Source organism: Artibeus jamaicensis, unplaced genomic scaffold (genome assembly GCF_021234435.1).
Source record: "Artibeus jamaicensis isolate MK-2021 breed Jamaican fruit bat unplaced genomic scaffold, CSHL_Jam_final contig_1998, whole genome shotgun sequence".
NCBI classification, from domain to species: Eukaryota; Metazoa; Chordata; class Mammalia; order Chiroptera; family Phyllostomidae; genus Artibeus; species Artibeus jamaicensis.
Genome location: NW_026521407.1, coordinates 15343298 through 15360250, shown reverse-complemented (window position 1 = coordinate 15360250; position 16953 = coordinate 15343298). Strand labels below are relative to the sequence as shown.

General features: G+C 54.0%; 1 protein-coding gene across 1 annotated transcript in view; it reads left to right on the top strand.

The window, feature by feature from the left end:
- The window catches only part of ERN1 (endoplasmic reticulum to nucleus signaling 1), a 75286-nt gene extending 59738 nt beyond the window's left edge, over positions 1-15548 (top strand). Inside the window, exons 11-22 of the mRNA XM_053655319.1 lie at positions 334-452; positions 2799-2993; positions 4387-4654; positions 5372-5462; positions 5753-5942; positions 6786-6885; positions 7082-7281; positions 10412-10559; positions 11557-11684; positions 12664-12787; positions 13185-13252; positions 13873-15548. Coding sequence (XP_053511294.1) covers positions 334-452; positions 2799-2993; positions 4387-4654; positions 5372-5462; positions 5753-5942; positions 6786-6885; positions 7082-7281; positions 10412-10559; positions 11557-11684; positions 12664-12787; positions 13185-13252; positions 13873-14085 — 1844 coding nt within the window. The 3' untranslated portion in view covers positions 14086-15548. The remainder of the gene's footprint in view (positions 1-333; positions 453-2798; positions 2994-4386; positions 4655-5371; positions 5463-5752; positions 5943-6785; positions 6886-7081; positions 7282-10411; positions 10560-11556; positions 11685-12663; positions 12788-13184; positions 13253-13872) is intronic.
- Positions 15549-16953: the final 1405 nt, after the last annotated feature.

The window sequence follows — 16953 nt, the reverse complement described above, 5'->3', positions numbered from 1 at the left end:
AACTCTAACCAAGCTGCACAGTGCGTCAGCCAGCAGCGGACAACCCAGGCTGGGAATTCCGCACCCAGTCTTACTCTGGAACGAATCCCCGCCGTCCTGATTCCTCCCCTGACAAGGAGACTTCTCGCTCCTCACTGTGAGGTTCAGGGTGCTGTGCACGTGCCACTGAGTAACAAAATTTCTGCCTTGATGAGAATTTTCTGGTCACTGCCTCTCACGTCCTCTCCCCTTAGAAACGTGTTTGCGCTGCGGACCCTCGGTGGGGGGCAACTGCCGTGGAGTGCTTCCCCACCTGGGACGCCGTCCTCCTGAACGGTTTTGTTTCTCTCCTAGGGCACCACGAAACCCCGCTGTCTGCGTCTACCAAGATGCTGGAGAGGTTCCCCAACAATCTGCCCAGACACCGGGAAAATGTCATTCCTGCGGACTCAGAGAAAAAGAGCTTTGAGGAAGTGAGCGGGGAGGAGAACTGTTTCCAGCTCGTCATGTCGGGTGTCGGGGGATAAGGCCTTGGCCTCGCCTTGGAGTTTGCAGTCTATTGAGGAGGGAAGAGGCAGGCAGGGAGTCCATGGCGAACCCCACATGGTTAAGGACCAGTGGGGAAGAAGGAGATGGCAGTTAGCAAAAGCCAGAGGAAAGGCCGTAGACGGAATGGTGGGAGGGAGGCAGAGGGCGCTGGAGGGGAGAACGGAGGTAGTGACCTGCAGGGGGGGCTGACCCTGGTGTGTCCAGGTGTGGGGCTGAGGAGACAGAGCGGACCAGATCTGAGACAAGAACCATGTTACCAAACCTGAACAACCCTTGGCAGGGCGAAGACAGAGGAAGTAGGAGACCTGGAGTTCTATTCCGCTTGGTCTGGTGGAGGTGGGACCTGGCAGGACCTGGCAGGACCCAGGGCACCTGTGGAAGGCAGTGCGGGCAGCGTGAGGCCCAGGTGGTAGCTGCTGTGAGGCTGTGACCTGCGCTGCCCTCCTGCAGCCCTGGGAGACAGCGTGTGCCAGTCAGGGTCCTCTGACACCCGTTGTAGGATGATTTGAGGGGGGGTGTTAAGAGAGGGACTGCTCACACAGGGGTTCTCTTACTAGCTTGACCCGAAGCAGGCAGGGAGGGAGTGGAAAGGGTGCCCACACCAGGAGCCTGGAACTTCCACCAAGGCTATGCAGCAGCCCCATCGAACTTGACCTCCTTCTCCTCCCTTCATCTCTATGACGTCTTAGTCAGAAACCAGAGAGCAGCTGGTTCCACACCAGAGGGAGACCATTGCTCTGCACATGTGGGGCAGCTTTCTGGGGCACAGAGCAGGTGGAGGAGGCCAGAGACTGCGTCTGCAGACAGGGTTGGAGCAGGTCAGTGGGGTGGGGGTCCGAGGCCATGTGGACTCGGCAGCTCCTGCAGCCCTGTCACGGGGCCCGGTGACTGGGAAGGGGCCTGGGCTACGGGCAGAGTCAGAGGAAGATGAGAGTGGCTGGTCGATACGGGGACCACGATCACCCCCAATTCACTGTAGAGATTTAGATTATACCCAGAGAGAAGGGAGAAGAAAATCACGTCCGAGTGTAAGGTTCCAGAGCAGCCGGTCTGTGCCGCCCCTTGTCTCTGGAGGCAGCCAGGTCGGGAAGGTACCGTGAGTCCTCAAACAGGGGTCTTGGGTAGCGTCGATGCCATGAAATCTCGACCTGACTTTGATCTTATTAAAGTTAAACACATTTGTGACTTACACTTAGAAAATAAAAGTGTAGAGAAGAAAATCAGACATCATCCTTAATCTGGCACCCAGAGGTAGCCACAGTTGGGATTTTTCATATTTAGTTGTCCAGTCTTAAAGATGGTTTCCTAAAGGTTCATTACAATACTCTGAGGTGCATTTATGTGGTAATAAGATGTAACTTTTCAGCGAATACACTTGAGCAACAGTATAACTAAATGAGTGTTGTCTGTGGTCACGTGTACAGCAAACACGCCTCAGCTGCCTGCCACACCCCCACACTCGGAGGGAGGGGGCAAGGGACACTGTGAGCAGAAGTCTGGGGGTGGGGGGGCGAGAGGTGTGAGCGTGGGGGGAGGCCAGGCCCCAGGCCCGCCGAGGGCGGTGTGTTAATCTGGCAAATGGTCATGCGCACCTGGAGCAGGAGGTCACTCAGCGCATTTCTCTAAACTATTCTTGAAGTCCTGATTCCAAGGAGCTTGGACAGAAGCCCTGCTTTTATCCGACGTAATTTGGGGCTTCTAAATAAAATGTCATTTAACAAAGGGTTCTGATGCTTTTCAAAAACAAAAACAGTGGACTGCTTGAACCAAGTGCTTTTGGTTTTGGAGTTGAACTGAGCATTTCAGGCAACGTAAGAAAGCTGCTTTCCGACTTCCTAGCCCCACATGTGTGTGTGATTTTCCTTTTTTGTGGGGAACGGCATTTCCAAATGGACTGCCAATCTTTTCCCCAGACTTTGTCGTGGACGGTTTCAGAGTTTCCCCAACTATTAAATCTGCCATCAGAGGAGGGCGTTTTCGCCTCCAGTGAAAGATTTTTGAAAGAAAATAGGATCCGAAAGCACTTTCAAATGCACTGCTGTAAAAACTGTTTTGGGGTAAAAGTAACATCACAGCAGTAATCCATCGCAAGGCGATCGCTTAGAAAAAGACAGCGACCATCGGCCTTGCGCTCGTTGGGTGGGCTGAGAGGAGTCAGCATGTCTTCCAGTCCGGTCGCTCCTCGTGAGTGGTCAGTGCTTCTCTTGACCTGCTTGTTTATGTCTTGCTAGAAATTTCACAGTGATGTCACCACTCTCTCCCATAAAAAGGTCATCCACCTGGTTGATCAGAATTCGGAGAATGCGCCCACCACCATCTCTCAGGATGTGGAGGAAGAAGAGTTCGCTCACGCCCCCGCCAAGCCCGAGGCCCCCATGGACTCCGTGCTCAAGGACATAGCCACCATCATCCTGAGCACCTTCCTGCTCATCGGCTGGGTGGCCTTCATCATCACCTACCCCCTGGTAAAGCTCAGCACCCCTCCCCCGTGCCCTCCCACGTGTTTCCAGACTTCTGTGCCCGTCACCTGATGTCAGTGAGGTCTGGACCAAAGCAGCAAGCAATCAAACACATTTCTTTTCACATTTAAAAGTTAATACTGGCTAATCCTCAGAAAAGGACGATTTTGTACCTACATCTTACAGTCTGACTGTACAAACTGATTTGTAAACCTTGCTTTGCAGTTCCTTTTGAGTAGTTAACTATATTTTCTTTTTTTAATAGAATAGTCCTAATAGTTGAACATCTTTTTAGCTTTCTTCCCTTAAAAACGGACTGTTAGAGATGCCAGCTAGAGGGGGAAAGGCAGCCTTCTCGTCCCTTCCACTTTCTCGTTGGAAATACGTGAGCTAAAATCACGTGGTTGTGTGGGTTGGGTGTGGGATGAAATGTGCTGGAGGAATATTTCTTCAGCGGTTGCTCCGAGAGCTGAGACCTCATCACCTTGGATCACAGTGCTCAGGCACTCGTTTATAGGATGGACATTAGAAACTCTTTATTTTGGGGTCACTTTTCATTTGTTTAAATGGGTTCACCTGCATTATTTTATTGTATTTCTTAAGCCTTCTGTCACCTTATGAGGTCATTATTATTTATCCCCTACCCACCAATGAAGAAACCAGACTCTGGGAAGTTAAGTAACTTTCCCAAGGTTACTCAGCTAGTAGATGGTGTTTCCAGGATTTCAGCCTGAGGTTAAGAGAGAGGGAGAGAGCACCAGAAAAATCCCGGGGGTTGTTGGACACCACCTGTCCCTTCAGTCACCTCTCCAAGCCTGGGTAGTATTGATCATCAACCACTCTGCTTCAGATTATGCCAGATTGAACTTTCAGAATAAATGAGAGATGCGTGTGAGTGTGGGAAGGCAACGTGGTGAAGTCAGGGGGAGCAGGACCCGGGCCAGGCCGCTGCGTCTCGGCCCCGCTCTGCCACACCCAGGCAGTGTGCCTGTTGGCTGATGGCTGCCAGGTACTGAGCCCCAGCTGCTTCCGCCGCTGGATGCTGATGGCTGTGCCCAACCTTTGCTGAGTGCATGGCCACAGTTAGTAAGCGGGTCTTCCCTGTATCCACCACGCTTTCAACCAGTGCTCCTGTTCGGTTTCACATTTGTAAGAACTTCCAGACTTTCATGAAAGTGCCCCCTCTGGTGCCCCTGCCTGGTGGCCATTCGGCCCCTGGCAGGCCCCTCCAGTGGGGAGAATGGGCTGTCCTGGGAAGTCTAACTGGCAGAAAGACCTCCTGGGCCTTCCCACTGGTGTGCCCCCAGCCCTGTGGGGTCATAGGTAGTGCACTTGCTGCCCGCCGGCGTCCCCTGAACAAGCTGCGCTGACTTGTCTGGATGTGTGTTTCTCTTCCCAGAGCATGCATCAACAGCAGCAGCTCCAGCACCGACAGTTCCAGAAGGAACTGGAGAGAATCCAGCTCCTGCACCAGCAGCAGCTGCCCTTCCACGCACCTGGAGACGTGGCTCAGGACACCGAGCTCCTGGACTCGCCCGGCCTGTACTCGGAGAGCTCGGGCACCAGCAGCCCCAGCCTGTCCCCCAGAGCCTCCAACCACTCGCTCCACTCCAGCAGCTCTGCCTCCAAGGCCGGCGCCGGCCCCTTTCTGGACCAGGATGACGAGGGTAAAGCGAGTTGCTCTGTGGTGCTCTTTGCTCTTTCATCTGAATATCACCTGAGAGACGCAGCACCATAACCTTCCTGGGAGCATCCATGGGGTGAATAAAGTGCCGTTGTTCCCAAGGGATCAGGGTGCCTCCCCTGACGCCCTCCCACTCTGGGGACCGCGGCTCTGTTCCATCCCATGGCCGCTTCCCCTTCGAGAGCCCTCCTTCCTTCTTGCCCCACGAGGGCCGGAGTCACTGCTGACCAGAGGTGCACCGGCCATCCAGTTGGAGCGCATTCCCAAGGGCAGCCATGGCCCAGGCAGAAAAGTGCAACTGCTGGTCCTCTTTCCCCTGGGAGGGAGGGCAGGCCAGTTGTCAGGACAAGGGACCTCAGAGTCCTGAGTCTCCAGCTGGAGACTTGGCAGCCGGTCTCTTCATTTCACACGACTGCCATTGCTACCGGAGTGTTTCAGGCACAAATCTCTGAGATGGGCCTGTAGGGGACCCCCATTTTGGGAAGGTGTAACACATCCATTCTCACATCAGCATGAAGGCAGGATCGGGGGGCAAGGGACAGGGAAGGAGGTGGCGAGGGGAGTGGACCCAGGGGACTGGGGTGTAGAGCCTCTGGGGCGCTGCGTCTCAGCGTAAGCTCAGGAAGCCAGTGGCCATTCGAACCTCAGGGTCATTTAGTGTTTGTTTGTTTCACACAACCCCGTCTTTGTCCTGTTCCAGACGAGGAAACCAGCACGGTGATGGTGGGAAAAATCTCATTCTACCCCAAGGATGTTCTGGGCCACGGAGCCGAGGGCACCATTGTGTACCGGTGAGTGGGTTGGAGGGCGCTGTGTCTTCCTCACGCCGGGCGCAAGTGCCTGTCGGCGCGTTGGGCTCCAGGGGCACAGCAGGGGCACAGCAGGGGCACAGCTGGGACTCAGATGGAAGCCGTCCACCTCCAGGCGCTACCTGCTGGTTGGCGGGGGCCTCCTGGGCTCCGAGGCTGATGAGTGGCTGCCGTGTCACAGGAAGAGGGGCACTGTGGGTCTACGGGTCTCCCGTCGTTTCCATAGCCCCCCCCCCAGCGCCTCCCAACCCAGCGGGCTCCTTGTCCTGCAGGGGCATGTTCGACAACCGTGACGTGGCGGTCAAGAGGATCCTCCCCGAGTGCTTCAGTTTCGCCGACCGGGAGGTCCAGCTGCTGCGGGAGTCCGACGAGCACCCGAATGTGATCCGTTACTTCTGCACGGAGAGGGACCGGCAGTTCCAGTACATCGCCATCGAGCTGTGCGCGGCCACGCTGCAGGAGGTGGGTGCCCCGGGCCCCCAGCAGCCCGGCTGTCCCCACTGCGCCTCCCTTCTCCCGGCAACCGGGGCGTGGCTTCAGGGACTGCCGACTCATTGTTTAAATTTCTTTTTATTAACTTTATTGAGTTTATAATATAGTGTACTCAAATGTACAGTTTGATGCATTTTGACAAAGTTGCTTTCCCATTAACCACAGTCAAAATGTAGAACGTTTTTATCAAACTGGGTCATCCTCTTAGCCTGCCTGGGGCAGTCTTTGGTTGTGGTTAGCATGTCTCTGGGCCTCCAGCATACCTGGCCAGTCCTTCATCCCAGGGCTGCTGTGGGCTTGGAGGATGCTTCGTGATGATTCGAATCATTAGGGTCATCCAGGGAACTCCTTTTCCTCAGTTTCCAGCTCACTGTGAGACTATTTCAGTATCATTCACTTCTTAGGCCTACCTGTAGGAGGCGATGACCTCGACTTTTTTGCCTCCTCATCTCTGTCGTTGTAGACTAGTAGGGTGGAGCTTGGTTTGTTTGTTTAAGTTAGCCTGTGGCTTCCGGAGAAAGTCTCCTGAAAAATAAGGATTTGGACAGAGAATATCATCAGTAAAACTTCCCATTTCTTTCTTAAAATATGATCAGAGAATATAAGCTGACTCAATACCAAAGAGCTAGAGGCATGATTTTTCTAAATAAAACTGAATCACTTTTTTAAAAAGAGCAAGAGAAGAGAGACACACACACACACACACACACACACACACAATGCCCCAGGGGGCCGAGTGGTCCCGAGGCCACTGATCCCGAGTCCCAAGGTCTAGCCCTGTGCACTTTGACCGAGCCACTGTGTCTGTTGCAGTACGTGGAGCAGAAAGACTTTGCCCACCTCGGCCTGGAGCCCATCACCTTGCTGCAGCAGACCACCTCGGGGCTGGCCCACCTGCACTCCCTCAACATTGGTGAGAGACTTCCCTTTACTGGACAACTGCCTGGGTGGGTGACCGACTTGCCCAGAGTCTGAGGTGGACCCTTACTCCGCCGAAAATCTTCAGAGGCGGCAGGTGCTGGCAGGCCGAGGAGGGCACACTGCCACCGCAGAAGGAGGCCGGGTGCTGCTCGTGGTTCACGTTGAACCAACCTGGAATTTTGCGTTAGTCCACAGAGACCTGAAGCCCCACAACATCCTCCTCTCCATGCCCAATGCACATGGCAAGATTAAGGCCATGATCTCCGACTTCGGCCTCTGCAAGAAGCTGGCAGTGGGCAGGCACAGCTTCAGCCGCCGTTCAGGGGTGCCTGGCACAGAAGGCTGGATCGCTCCGGAGATGCTGAGTGAGGACTGCAAGGAGAACCCCGTGAGTAGTGAGCTCAGTCCTTTGAAACCCGCAGCCTCTTGTATCTTCAGGAGTCAGGTCCGTGAACTTCAAGACCTGGGGTGGGAGTGCACGGAGCCGGGGCGACATTGGTTGAGCAGAGAGCGTGCTGCTGGCCTTTCCATATGGTCTCATGAGCAGGAGAACAAACGGGGCAAATGTGGGCAAGCGTCTGTTTGCTTTGCTCTTTTCCCTGTCAGTTCCCCCACTATTTGCATATTTACCAGCTTCCAGTTTCTATTTCTTTTTTATTCGGTTTTCGTTTTCCCAGCTTTTTATTTTGAGAATTTTTAGACATACAGAAAATCAAAAGACTGTGTCAGTGAGTAGCTCTGTACCTCTGCCCAGATTCACCATTTGGTAATATTTCTCAGCTGTTCTTTGTTGCTAAACCATTCGAATATAAGAGGAAGTCGTCTGGTCCTACACCCTCAAGTACCTCAGCACGTGGCCCCCAAGACAATTAACATTTGATATTTAATATTCACATTTCCCCGGATGTCTCTTATAGAGCTGGTTTTTGTCAGGCAGGGTCTGGCAAGGGTCTTGCATTGCATCTGACTACCCCCAGTCTACTTCTGTCCTCCGGCTGTCTTGTTCGATGGTGGCCCTTTGGAGAACGTAAGCCCTGGTCTGTGGAATGGCCGATTTGGGATTTGCTCCCTCGTTTCCTCGTGGTGGTGTTTAGCCTTTCTGCCTGCTCCTCGTATTTCCCGTGAACTAATAATAGCTCTAAGGGGTTGTTTCGATCAAAGTTGAATGTTTTTGGCAGTAACAGTCACAGGGCCCAGCATCAGGAGGCACAAAGGCGGCAGATTGTATCACTCTTTTGACACCCCGGGCAGTGATGCCAACTCGGCTGAGCTGGCACAGGTGACGACCATTTTTCTCTCCACATGAAGTGTGTTTTCCTTTTTGTTGTGAGAAGTGTGTTGGGTGATGTTTGGGCGCAGCGTGAATGTCCCGTTCACCAGCAGTCATTCACTGAGGCTGCAGCGCCCACTGAGAGGCCTTCCCCGAGTCACTGAACTCGGGAAAGTCTTCTGCCTTTATTAGCCGACATTTTTGTGTAAAGAACTTTGCTTTTTATCCCCTTTCTCTCTGTTTTCTTTTTTTAAATCACTGTGGATTCATGGACTTTTAAAATAGTGTTATAATCCATCATAGTCCTTTTTTACTTTTCTTTTTTCTGTTTCTCCTTTTGATGCTCAAATTGTCCCAGATCGAGCCAGCGGGAGCCCTTCAAGCTGGCTTCCTCACCTGTTTGCTGAGAGCCCATTCGTGTGGCAGCGCCTCGCTCTCTGGCACAAGACATCAGAGGCCCACCCCACATGTCCCTGACCCAGACCTGGACGGGGTCAGCCAGCCTCAGCCAGACCCAGTTCCTCAGAGCCCTCTTACCCCGTTCTCTGGGGACCAGCAGCTGGCCAGTTCATGAAAAGTCAGTTACAACAACGAGTAATAAGGAAATGCATCACACTTTAAACATTTTAACTTAAAGCAAGTAATGTGACTTATTAAGTACTAGAAATCTGATGTAGGTCAAGGTCTTTTTCTTCAAATCTGGGTCCAGCTGATGGAGCTGTTGGGTTCCTCTCTTGGGTAAAATGCACTCGCGTGCCACTCCTGCGCCTTCTCGGTCGAGACTCCGACGTTTCAGACACTCCAGGGAGCGGAATCCTAGTTGGAACTGTTTCTGTCCCAGTCCCTTAGAGTTGAGTCTCCCACATCTAATTCGTAGGGGTTTTATAGCCACTCTCTTTTACTGCATCTTGGCAGAGACTCAACTCACCTCAAACTTGGTGGCAGTTGTATTTTAACAGCTTATGGAATATTTAAATTGTGAGAACAAGTGGCCATAGTAAGTTTGGCGAAGAACGAAACTGAGTGTAGAGATGAGCTGGTGGGAGCAGAGGGACCCAAGCACCTAGGACAAGAGCCCCCAGTGTGCGCGTTGGGTGTGCGGGGGACCTCAGGCAGCCGGGCTGTGGAAAATGGGGGGCTTTAACGATACCGTTAGTGGGTCAGGTGACAGGTCAGAACTCCAGCTGTGGTGCACTTGTTCCTCCTGTCCCAAGTCTGTCCCCCACGTGAGGAAGATTCTGATGAGACCATATGAGGATGGCTGGGCTTGGGAATTAGCACACCTGAGCGGTGTCCTGGTTGTCACCGTCCAGCAGGAACTCTGGGCTTGGCATGGAACCTTTCTGTCCCGTCTTTATCCGGGGATGGTGACATTTGCTGCTCCCCTCGTGGGGCTGTTTAGAGGATGAATGACAGTCTAGTGCTGTTATAGGTGTGTTTTCTCCAGCGTGGAAGGTGACGAGCCCCTGGCTTTCTCCCACGGGACCCTCATGAGTCCACTGGAGACTCGAAGTGGCGGAGGCTGCTCGGGGCCGCCCAGCTTTACTTCTGAGCAGTGTGAGCTAGAAATCACCCACGTGCGTCTCCCTGGAGAAAAGCTCCTGCGTAGACAGAGCGGTTCTGTGGGATGAGTGAAGGCGGCATCAAAGTGTCCTCACTGGAAACTGGCCATGTGATTTCTTTCTGGGGCTATTTCTGACCCAGCAAGTGTTTTATGCACCTACTAACAAAGTTTTTAAGACCTGTCGTAAACAGGCACTATTCCAGGCGCTGGGGGTACACCAGGGAAGCAAATGCACCAGAATCTCTGTCTCCAAGGAGTTACCTGCTGCCTGGGTAAAGAGTAAGGAAGGGCTAGGAGAGAGCTCCCTATTGGCCACACGCTGGTTACGTAAACTTTCATGTATGAATGCGTCTTCACATCACCCCATGAGGAGTGTCGAATTGTTCTTTCTCTCCATGTTACATTGGAGGACACTGAGGCACAGAGTGGCCAAGGGACTCCCAACTGGCAGGTGGCAGAGCCAGCGTCCCCAGCCGTGGGCTCCAGAGCCCACGTTCTCCAAGGTGATCACCAGTGCCCACGCGGCACCTGCAGGGCGCCCAGCACTGCTCCGGGCAGCTCCCAGACACTAGCCACCTCTCCCCGGCACCTTCAGCATGGAGGAAGCAGCGGCCACACTCCTCTCTGTTGCTGAGGGGGCGGGGGGCTGCCCAGAAGGCCTCTCACGCCCCACGCTTCTTTCAGACCTACACAGTGGACATCTTCTCTGCTGGCTGCGTCTTCTACTACGTGGTCTCTGAGGGCAGCCACCCGTTCGGCAAGTCCCTGCAGCGGCAGGCCAACATCCTCCTGGGCGCCTACAGCCTCGACTGCTTACACCCCGAGAAGCACGGTGAGCGGGTGGGAGGGGCAGGAGCCACTCAGCTGCCCCCGTGGCCCCTGTGGCTGGGGTGGTGCCTGGCACATGTTCCCAGAGATCCTCCTCTCTAGCCACCCACCTGTGGCTGGGAGGGGCTCTTCTTGGAGCGCCTCCTTCTAAAGCCAAGAGGCTCCGAGTTTCCTTCAGGTCACCCAGTTAATTACCTGTGTGACGGTCAAGACCTGCTTTGGGAGCCTCTGTTTTCCAGCTTGTGACTTGGGAAGGTTAAACAACCTGAGGTCCTTCCTGCACCGACGCTCGGGAAGTCGCATAGTCTGTGCCCATGAGCAGGACAGTCTCTTGTCTGCACCAGTGGTCAGCGGGTGCAGACTGGGCTGGGGACAGGCCAGCTCGGTCCTCACTGTCCAGGCATGGGTGCCACAAGTCCTTCCTCCTGGCTGCAGGGTTCTCTGTGTTATAATTGGCCTGTGGCACTCTAGTTTTTTTTTAATTTTTAACTTTTTATAATTAAAACTTACTATTTTGTTTATGGATTAATTTTCCTTATTCCCTATAGAAAAAAACAGATTAGCTTGAAGCCTGTAATTCCGTTACCCAGTGATGAATGACTGCTGTTGTACCTTTGCATATATTATTCTGGACATGTATGCATATTTTTATTTTAAATGGGACCTACTGTTTTGCAACATGCTCCTTCTTTAACTTCACCTTGAACATCTCTCTGTCCGTTCAGCCAGGGTGTCATTGTAATGGCCCACATTTCAGGATACGGAGGCATGGCCGTGACCCACGCCTCTGTGAGTGGGTGTTTCCAGGCCTTTTCACACCTTATGTGGTGAGGACTCTTCTTTTAGCCAAAGGTTTTGGGCAGGCTCTTAATGAGGTTACTGGGATGGATTCCTGTCGTGGCATCTCGACTCCAGGGCCGTGCACATGGTTACGGTTGGGGTAGTTCATGTGGCATCAGGTCGGTGATGACTCGAGGCGCGTTTATTGTCCTCTGCTGCAGAAGATGTCATTGCCCGGGAGTTAATAGAGAAGATGATCGCGATGGATCCTCAGAAGCGCCCGTCAGCCAAACACGTGCTGAAACACCCGTTCTTCTGGAGCCTGGAGAAGCAGCTGCAGTTCTTCCAGGTGGAGATGCGGGTTTTCTGTCTCAACTTTCCATTTAACGTTTTTCGGATTTTGAAAAGATAGCAAGAGCAAAGAGTAAAACAAACAATCCATGATCCCATAGCTGAGAGGTAACCAGGCCTGAAATTTTAATGTATTTTCTTCATAAAATACGAGTGTCATTAGGATCAAACTATAGATACAGTTTTGTATCTTGCCCTTTTTTTTTACCATATCTCATATTTTAAGTATTTTTCCATGTTAAAGTTCTAAAATTTTAATACCTATTAGATTCTATCATATGGGCATGCCACAATTTTTAAACCTTTTATTATCGGAACTTTCAAAGGCACTGAAAAAAGTAGAGGGAGCATGACAGTGAACTCCCAGTTCGCCGCCAGCCAGTGTCAACGATCATTAACTCTCCCTCCTCCCTCTTCCCACCTCTCCCCACCCCGGATTATTCGGAAGCAAATCTCAGGTGTCATAACATTTCATTCAAGTTTCATAAATTTAAACATTTCCTTACCTTAGGTTTTTTTCTATTGTCTTGTACTCAGTTGTTGCCCAGATCTTAAGGTAGACTCTTGAGAGGTTAAGTGATAGGGTCAGTGAATATGAACTCCTCTAGTGATTTGGCTACTTAAGGCCTCGTGGTTTTGCCAGCTGGCTCTGGGGAAAGGTGTGTTTCCCAGTCTGTCTGGTGTGAAACGCGGGTGAGGTGCTCCAGGTCTGTGGACAGGGGTGCGTCCCTGTCCTCTCCCTGTCATGGGGACGGTCAGGGTGGGCCTCTCCCCCGTGAGCCACAGACCTGGCCGTGCCCAGGGGAAAAGCGAACAGAACTCGGGGGAAGGCAGGATTCTCACTGCCCAGCTCAGAGGCAGCTTCAGCCCCAGCTTAAGACTCATGCCGCAGTGGCTGCTCTGACTTGGGGTCGGTCCTCCAGCGCCCAGCCTCTCTCTGCACCGACCATCATCGGTGGCCCTCGCTTCCCTCACAGGACGTGAGTGACCGAATAGAAAAGGAGTCCCTGGACGGCCCGATCGTGAAGCAGCTGGAGAGAGGCGGGAAGGCTGTGGTGAAGCTGGACTGGCGGGAGAACATCACCGTCCCCCTGCAGACAGGTGACTGCCGGAAGCCCCTGGGGGTCGGTAAACATTGGCACAAAGGTCTCAAAAGCTGCAGCCATTTCTGAGAAGCTCGTGTGGAAATGGCGGCCCTAGGCTGTTTGGCTACAGGTGGGGCTCTCCGTGGCTTTGGTCTGTGGTTTGGGTACAAGTCAGAGCGTGACACTGTGTGTGCTTCACTTCTGCCGCTGACAGTGACAGGGCAGTGGTGGGTGCCCTGCGTGCTCACGGTGGTTATTCCTGGCCGGGGCTGCAGCCAGGAGCTGGGGGCACGCTCCTGTCACCGAGGGGCGTGGAGTCGGGTGGCTGTAGTCTGGCCACCCAGTTCCCGGGAGCCCCAGAGGTTGCTTTCTTTCACAGTGTGTTGCATTGCATTTCTTGTTTTTTCCCGTAGATCTGCGTAAATTCAGAAGCTACAAAGGCGGCTCCGTCAGAGACCTCCTCCGAGCCATGAGAAATAAGGTGAGGGCTGGGAACCCGCAGCACAGCCGTCCCCCTCTTGCCCGTTCTCCACGCATCCCCCGTCCGTCCTGGGGCTCTGACCTCGCAGAGGCCGGGAGGCCTCAGCCAGACTTGACAAACTGGAGACTTTCTCCCCTCACTCGGGTTTTCTCTTCAGGGACGTTGGGGTGAGCAGTTACCTGGGGAGCAGGCTCTCTGATGCCGGTGTCCTTCGTGGTCCCCGCTGCCATGTCAACCGCTCTGACAGGACCCTCTGGGCACCTTCCCACACGGGCCTGGCCCCCACTTGTTCTCTGGAGGGATCTGGGTGCTCTTGGCCTGAGCTGTCACTGAGCAGCCTTCCGACAGGGCCTTGGACCAGACGAGGCCCCCAACCCCTTGGGACAGACATTTCAGTTCCAGGTGCCTTTACTCCAGTCGAGGCTTCCAGGAGCCTCGCTAAGTGCCAATGTCACTGGTGAGGGGAGGCTGGCAAGGCGAGCAGGATGGATTGTGGGCCACCTAGACTTCTTCCCTATTCTTTACAGAGAACCAACTAACATTCTGTCTTCCTTGAGTAAAGGGTCCCCACCAGCGTTTCGCGGGTGCCCAACTAACAGCCCGTGTTGCCCTGTTTGCAGAAGCACCACTACCGGGAGCTCCCCGCGGAGGTGCGGGAGACGCTGGGCTCCCTGCCTGACGACTTCGTGCGCTACTTCACGTCGCGCTTCCCCCACCTCCTCTCCCACACCTACCGGGCCATGGAGCTGTGCAGCCAAGAGAGGCTCTTCCAGCCCTACTACTTCCACCCACCCCCGGAGCCTCAGCCCCCCCGGACTCCAGACGCCCTCTGAGCCAGGGCGGCCGCTGCTCTGGTGGCCCCGCTGTGACTGAGGGCCTGACCCCACTTAGCAGGGAGACCAAGCTCCCAAGCCCAGTGCCTTGAGCTGCCCGCTCTGCAGCCAGCAGAGGAGGGTGCTGACCCCAGGGAGGGGGAGAGGCGGCCCCCCTGACCTGCAGGAAGCTGGGGAGACGGCGGCTGCGAAAGCTTTACCATCAGGGCCCCTCCCCCTCCTCCTGGATAAACTTGCTTCGGACTCTGTTTCTTTCTAAACTTCCTGTTTGATGTCAGCCAATGGGCCTTTAAGGAAGAGAGAGGAAGACACCCCGAGTTCTGCTGGGACCTGGAGCATCTCTGCGGGGCCCCAAGTGCAGCCTCTGCTAGAACCGGGGCTCGAGAGGTGAGCGGTGCCGCAGAGGAGGAGGACGTTCAGGGGTGTCGTCCCGGGGACAGATCACCGATGGCCGACACAAGTGTGCGCAGACAGCTCCGGTCACTCTAACCAGTGTTTCCCCCGGGGACAGCGAGAGCCTTGAGCATGGGGGACAGTGTTGGGACGGGTCAGCATCGCACGCCGGGAAGTGAGGCCCTGTCTGCAGGTCTCAGGAGTGAAGAAGATGCTCTGTTCTGAGGCAGCAGCAGCCCAATGTACCAGGGGCCTGATGGTGGCTTTTCGGTGGCTTTGTGCCTGGACCATGTAGGGATGTTTAAGGGCATTTGGGGGCAAGACGTGATCATTCATTCCCAGGCCATTGAGGAACCCAGGCAGGGACGGGCCTTTGGGACCGGAGCGGTGCATGGGCCTCATGGGTCACCTGGCCACCCTGGGAGAGCCCTGGGCCAGAGGGCAGGCGATGGTGTTTCCCTGTCCCTGGAACCGGCAGGATAGGCCGAGGGGTTAGGCAAGGCCAGGGTCTCCACGTACTTCGTGGGCAGGATTTTATGTTTTTCTTGGCAGATTTTAATAACTTTATATTTTGATCATACTGTAGAATGCTACATTAGCACAGGTAAGCAGAACTGAACTTGAAGCTTACTCATGAAGAAGAAATGCAATACAGCTACTCTGTGTGGTACCCAGAGCCCCCATCCCGCCCCCCACCAGAAAGAGTGTTCGTATTCAGGACATTCTCTAATGCTGATGAAGAGTAAAGCGTCATGGCGACGCTAGACACATGTGTTAGACAACTTCAAAGTAATAGTCCTTAAATTATGTCAGTCCCATTTTCTCTCCTAAATTTAATGTAATTGGTCATTTTAGTTTTAGTCAGGAATCCTATCTTTTCTCCACCGAGAGCCTTAGAGGTTATATGCAGTCAGGGTACCACGTCAGGGAGCGTGTTCGGTGTGCTTCTCCAGGTGGGTGAGTGGTCGCCGTGGTTCGGTCCAGGGAAGCTCAGTGTTGCTGTCAAGTTTCTGTGGCCGACGGGAGTCACTGTTTCTCCTCGTGAGGTGTCTGGGGGTGGGGTGTGTGTGTGTGTGTGCGCGCGTGCGTGTGCGGAGGCCACTCATCAAAGGCTCCCGTTCCGCCTTCGTGGAATTCCGTCTCCCTCCTCTCATAATGCCTGAAGTCACTGTTTCTCTTAAAGTGTCCTGTGTCCTTCGGCCTCATCAGTTACCTCACTTAGACCCGGGAACCCCAGCATCCTCGGGGGGCCTCGTGGGGCCCTATGCCACACCGTCCCGTTTTCAGGGAAAGCCAGAGGGGTTTTGTCTCCCATCTGTGATTGGCCTGGGCCAGCTCTGTTCTGCAGGCCACTTTGCCACCACGCCTGAGTGGGGGCAGCCCGAGAGACAGGACGAGAAGGTGGCCAGAGTGACTTGGTGGCCGGTCAGCTTTCCATGCTGGACGGGCTGCTGCTGCTGCGTCGCTGCTGAACGTTTTCCTTCGTAGAGCAGCCAGGTCACTGCCAGCTGCCCAGTACTTGTCGTCTCTCTGTTTTGGTCTGATTTGCCAGCAAGATAACTGTTGTAAAAAGTGCATTTTCTTATCATGTCCAGTTCTAACCCCCCAACTTTCTCAAACTCACTTATTCAGTGTATTATATCTGAGCCCTTCCCATGTGGGCCAGGCGGTTACTGAGGGCGGGGGACACAGAGATGGACTAGGCGGGCAAACCCCTGCTTCCGTAAGAGCCCGCAGGGCGAGGCAACAAGTCAGTGCTGGTGCCATGCGGAAATCCCAGGGTGGGGGGCTGCGGACATCTGGGGTGTGCGCTTCTTTAGTCGTAAAGCCGCCGGCATCGCAGGACCCACCAGGGCGGGTCAGGTCACCTCTGTCCATCTTTTCTTCGTCACCTTTAAGACCTAGTCACTCAACAGTCCTTCAGGGGGGTTGAAGAGCTCTTGCATGGACTCTTGTCTTGGAAACACCTTGGGCATCCTGTGGCGTATCCCGTTCCGGTCTCCAGAATTCAGGTTTCCTGTTGCACAGCTGAGCTACTTGACCTTTAATGTACTTCCCAGGAGGTTGTCGAACTTTTTGGAAGTACGCATTCTTCACTCTCGTGACTGAATTTGGTCGCATCTGTTATGGATCCCAGGGACACTATAATTCATTCCGATCTTGTGTTGAACCTTATATTGAGTCTCTGTCTGGCATGCCTGCCAGAATTCTTGGGTTGCTTCTTGAGTCTTTTCAGCTTTCACAAAGACCTCCACACGTCACCACGTGTCAGAGCATCAGCACTTTTGGGGATCAACTGGCGTCATGTGACAAACCACTAACCCGTCTAGTGTCCGAGGTAGAAAATCCCGGGTGCAGAGGTGCCCTCCCCCGGGTCTCTGCAGTCCTCGTCCTGGGCCCTCCCTGGAAGGAAGTCACTGGGGGGTCTCGTACAGATGAGCCCAATCTCTGCCTTCCAGGGATGGACCATCATCT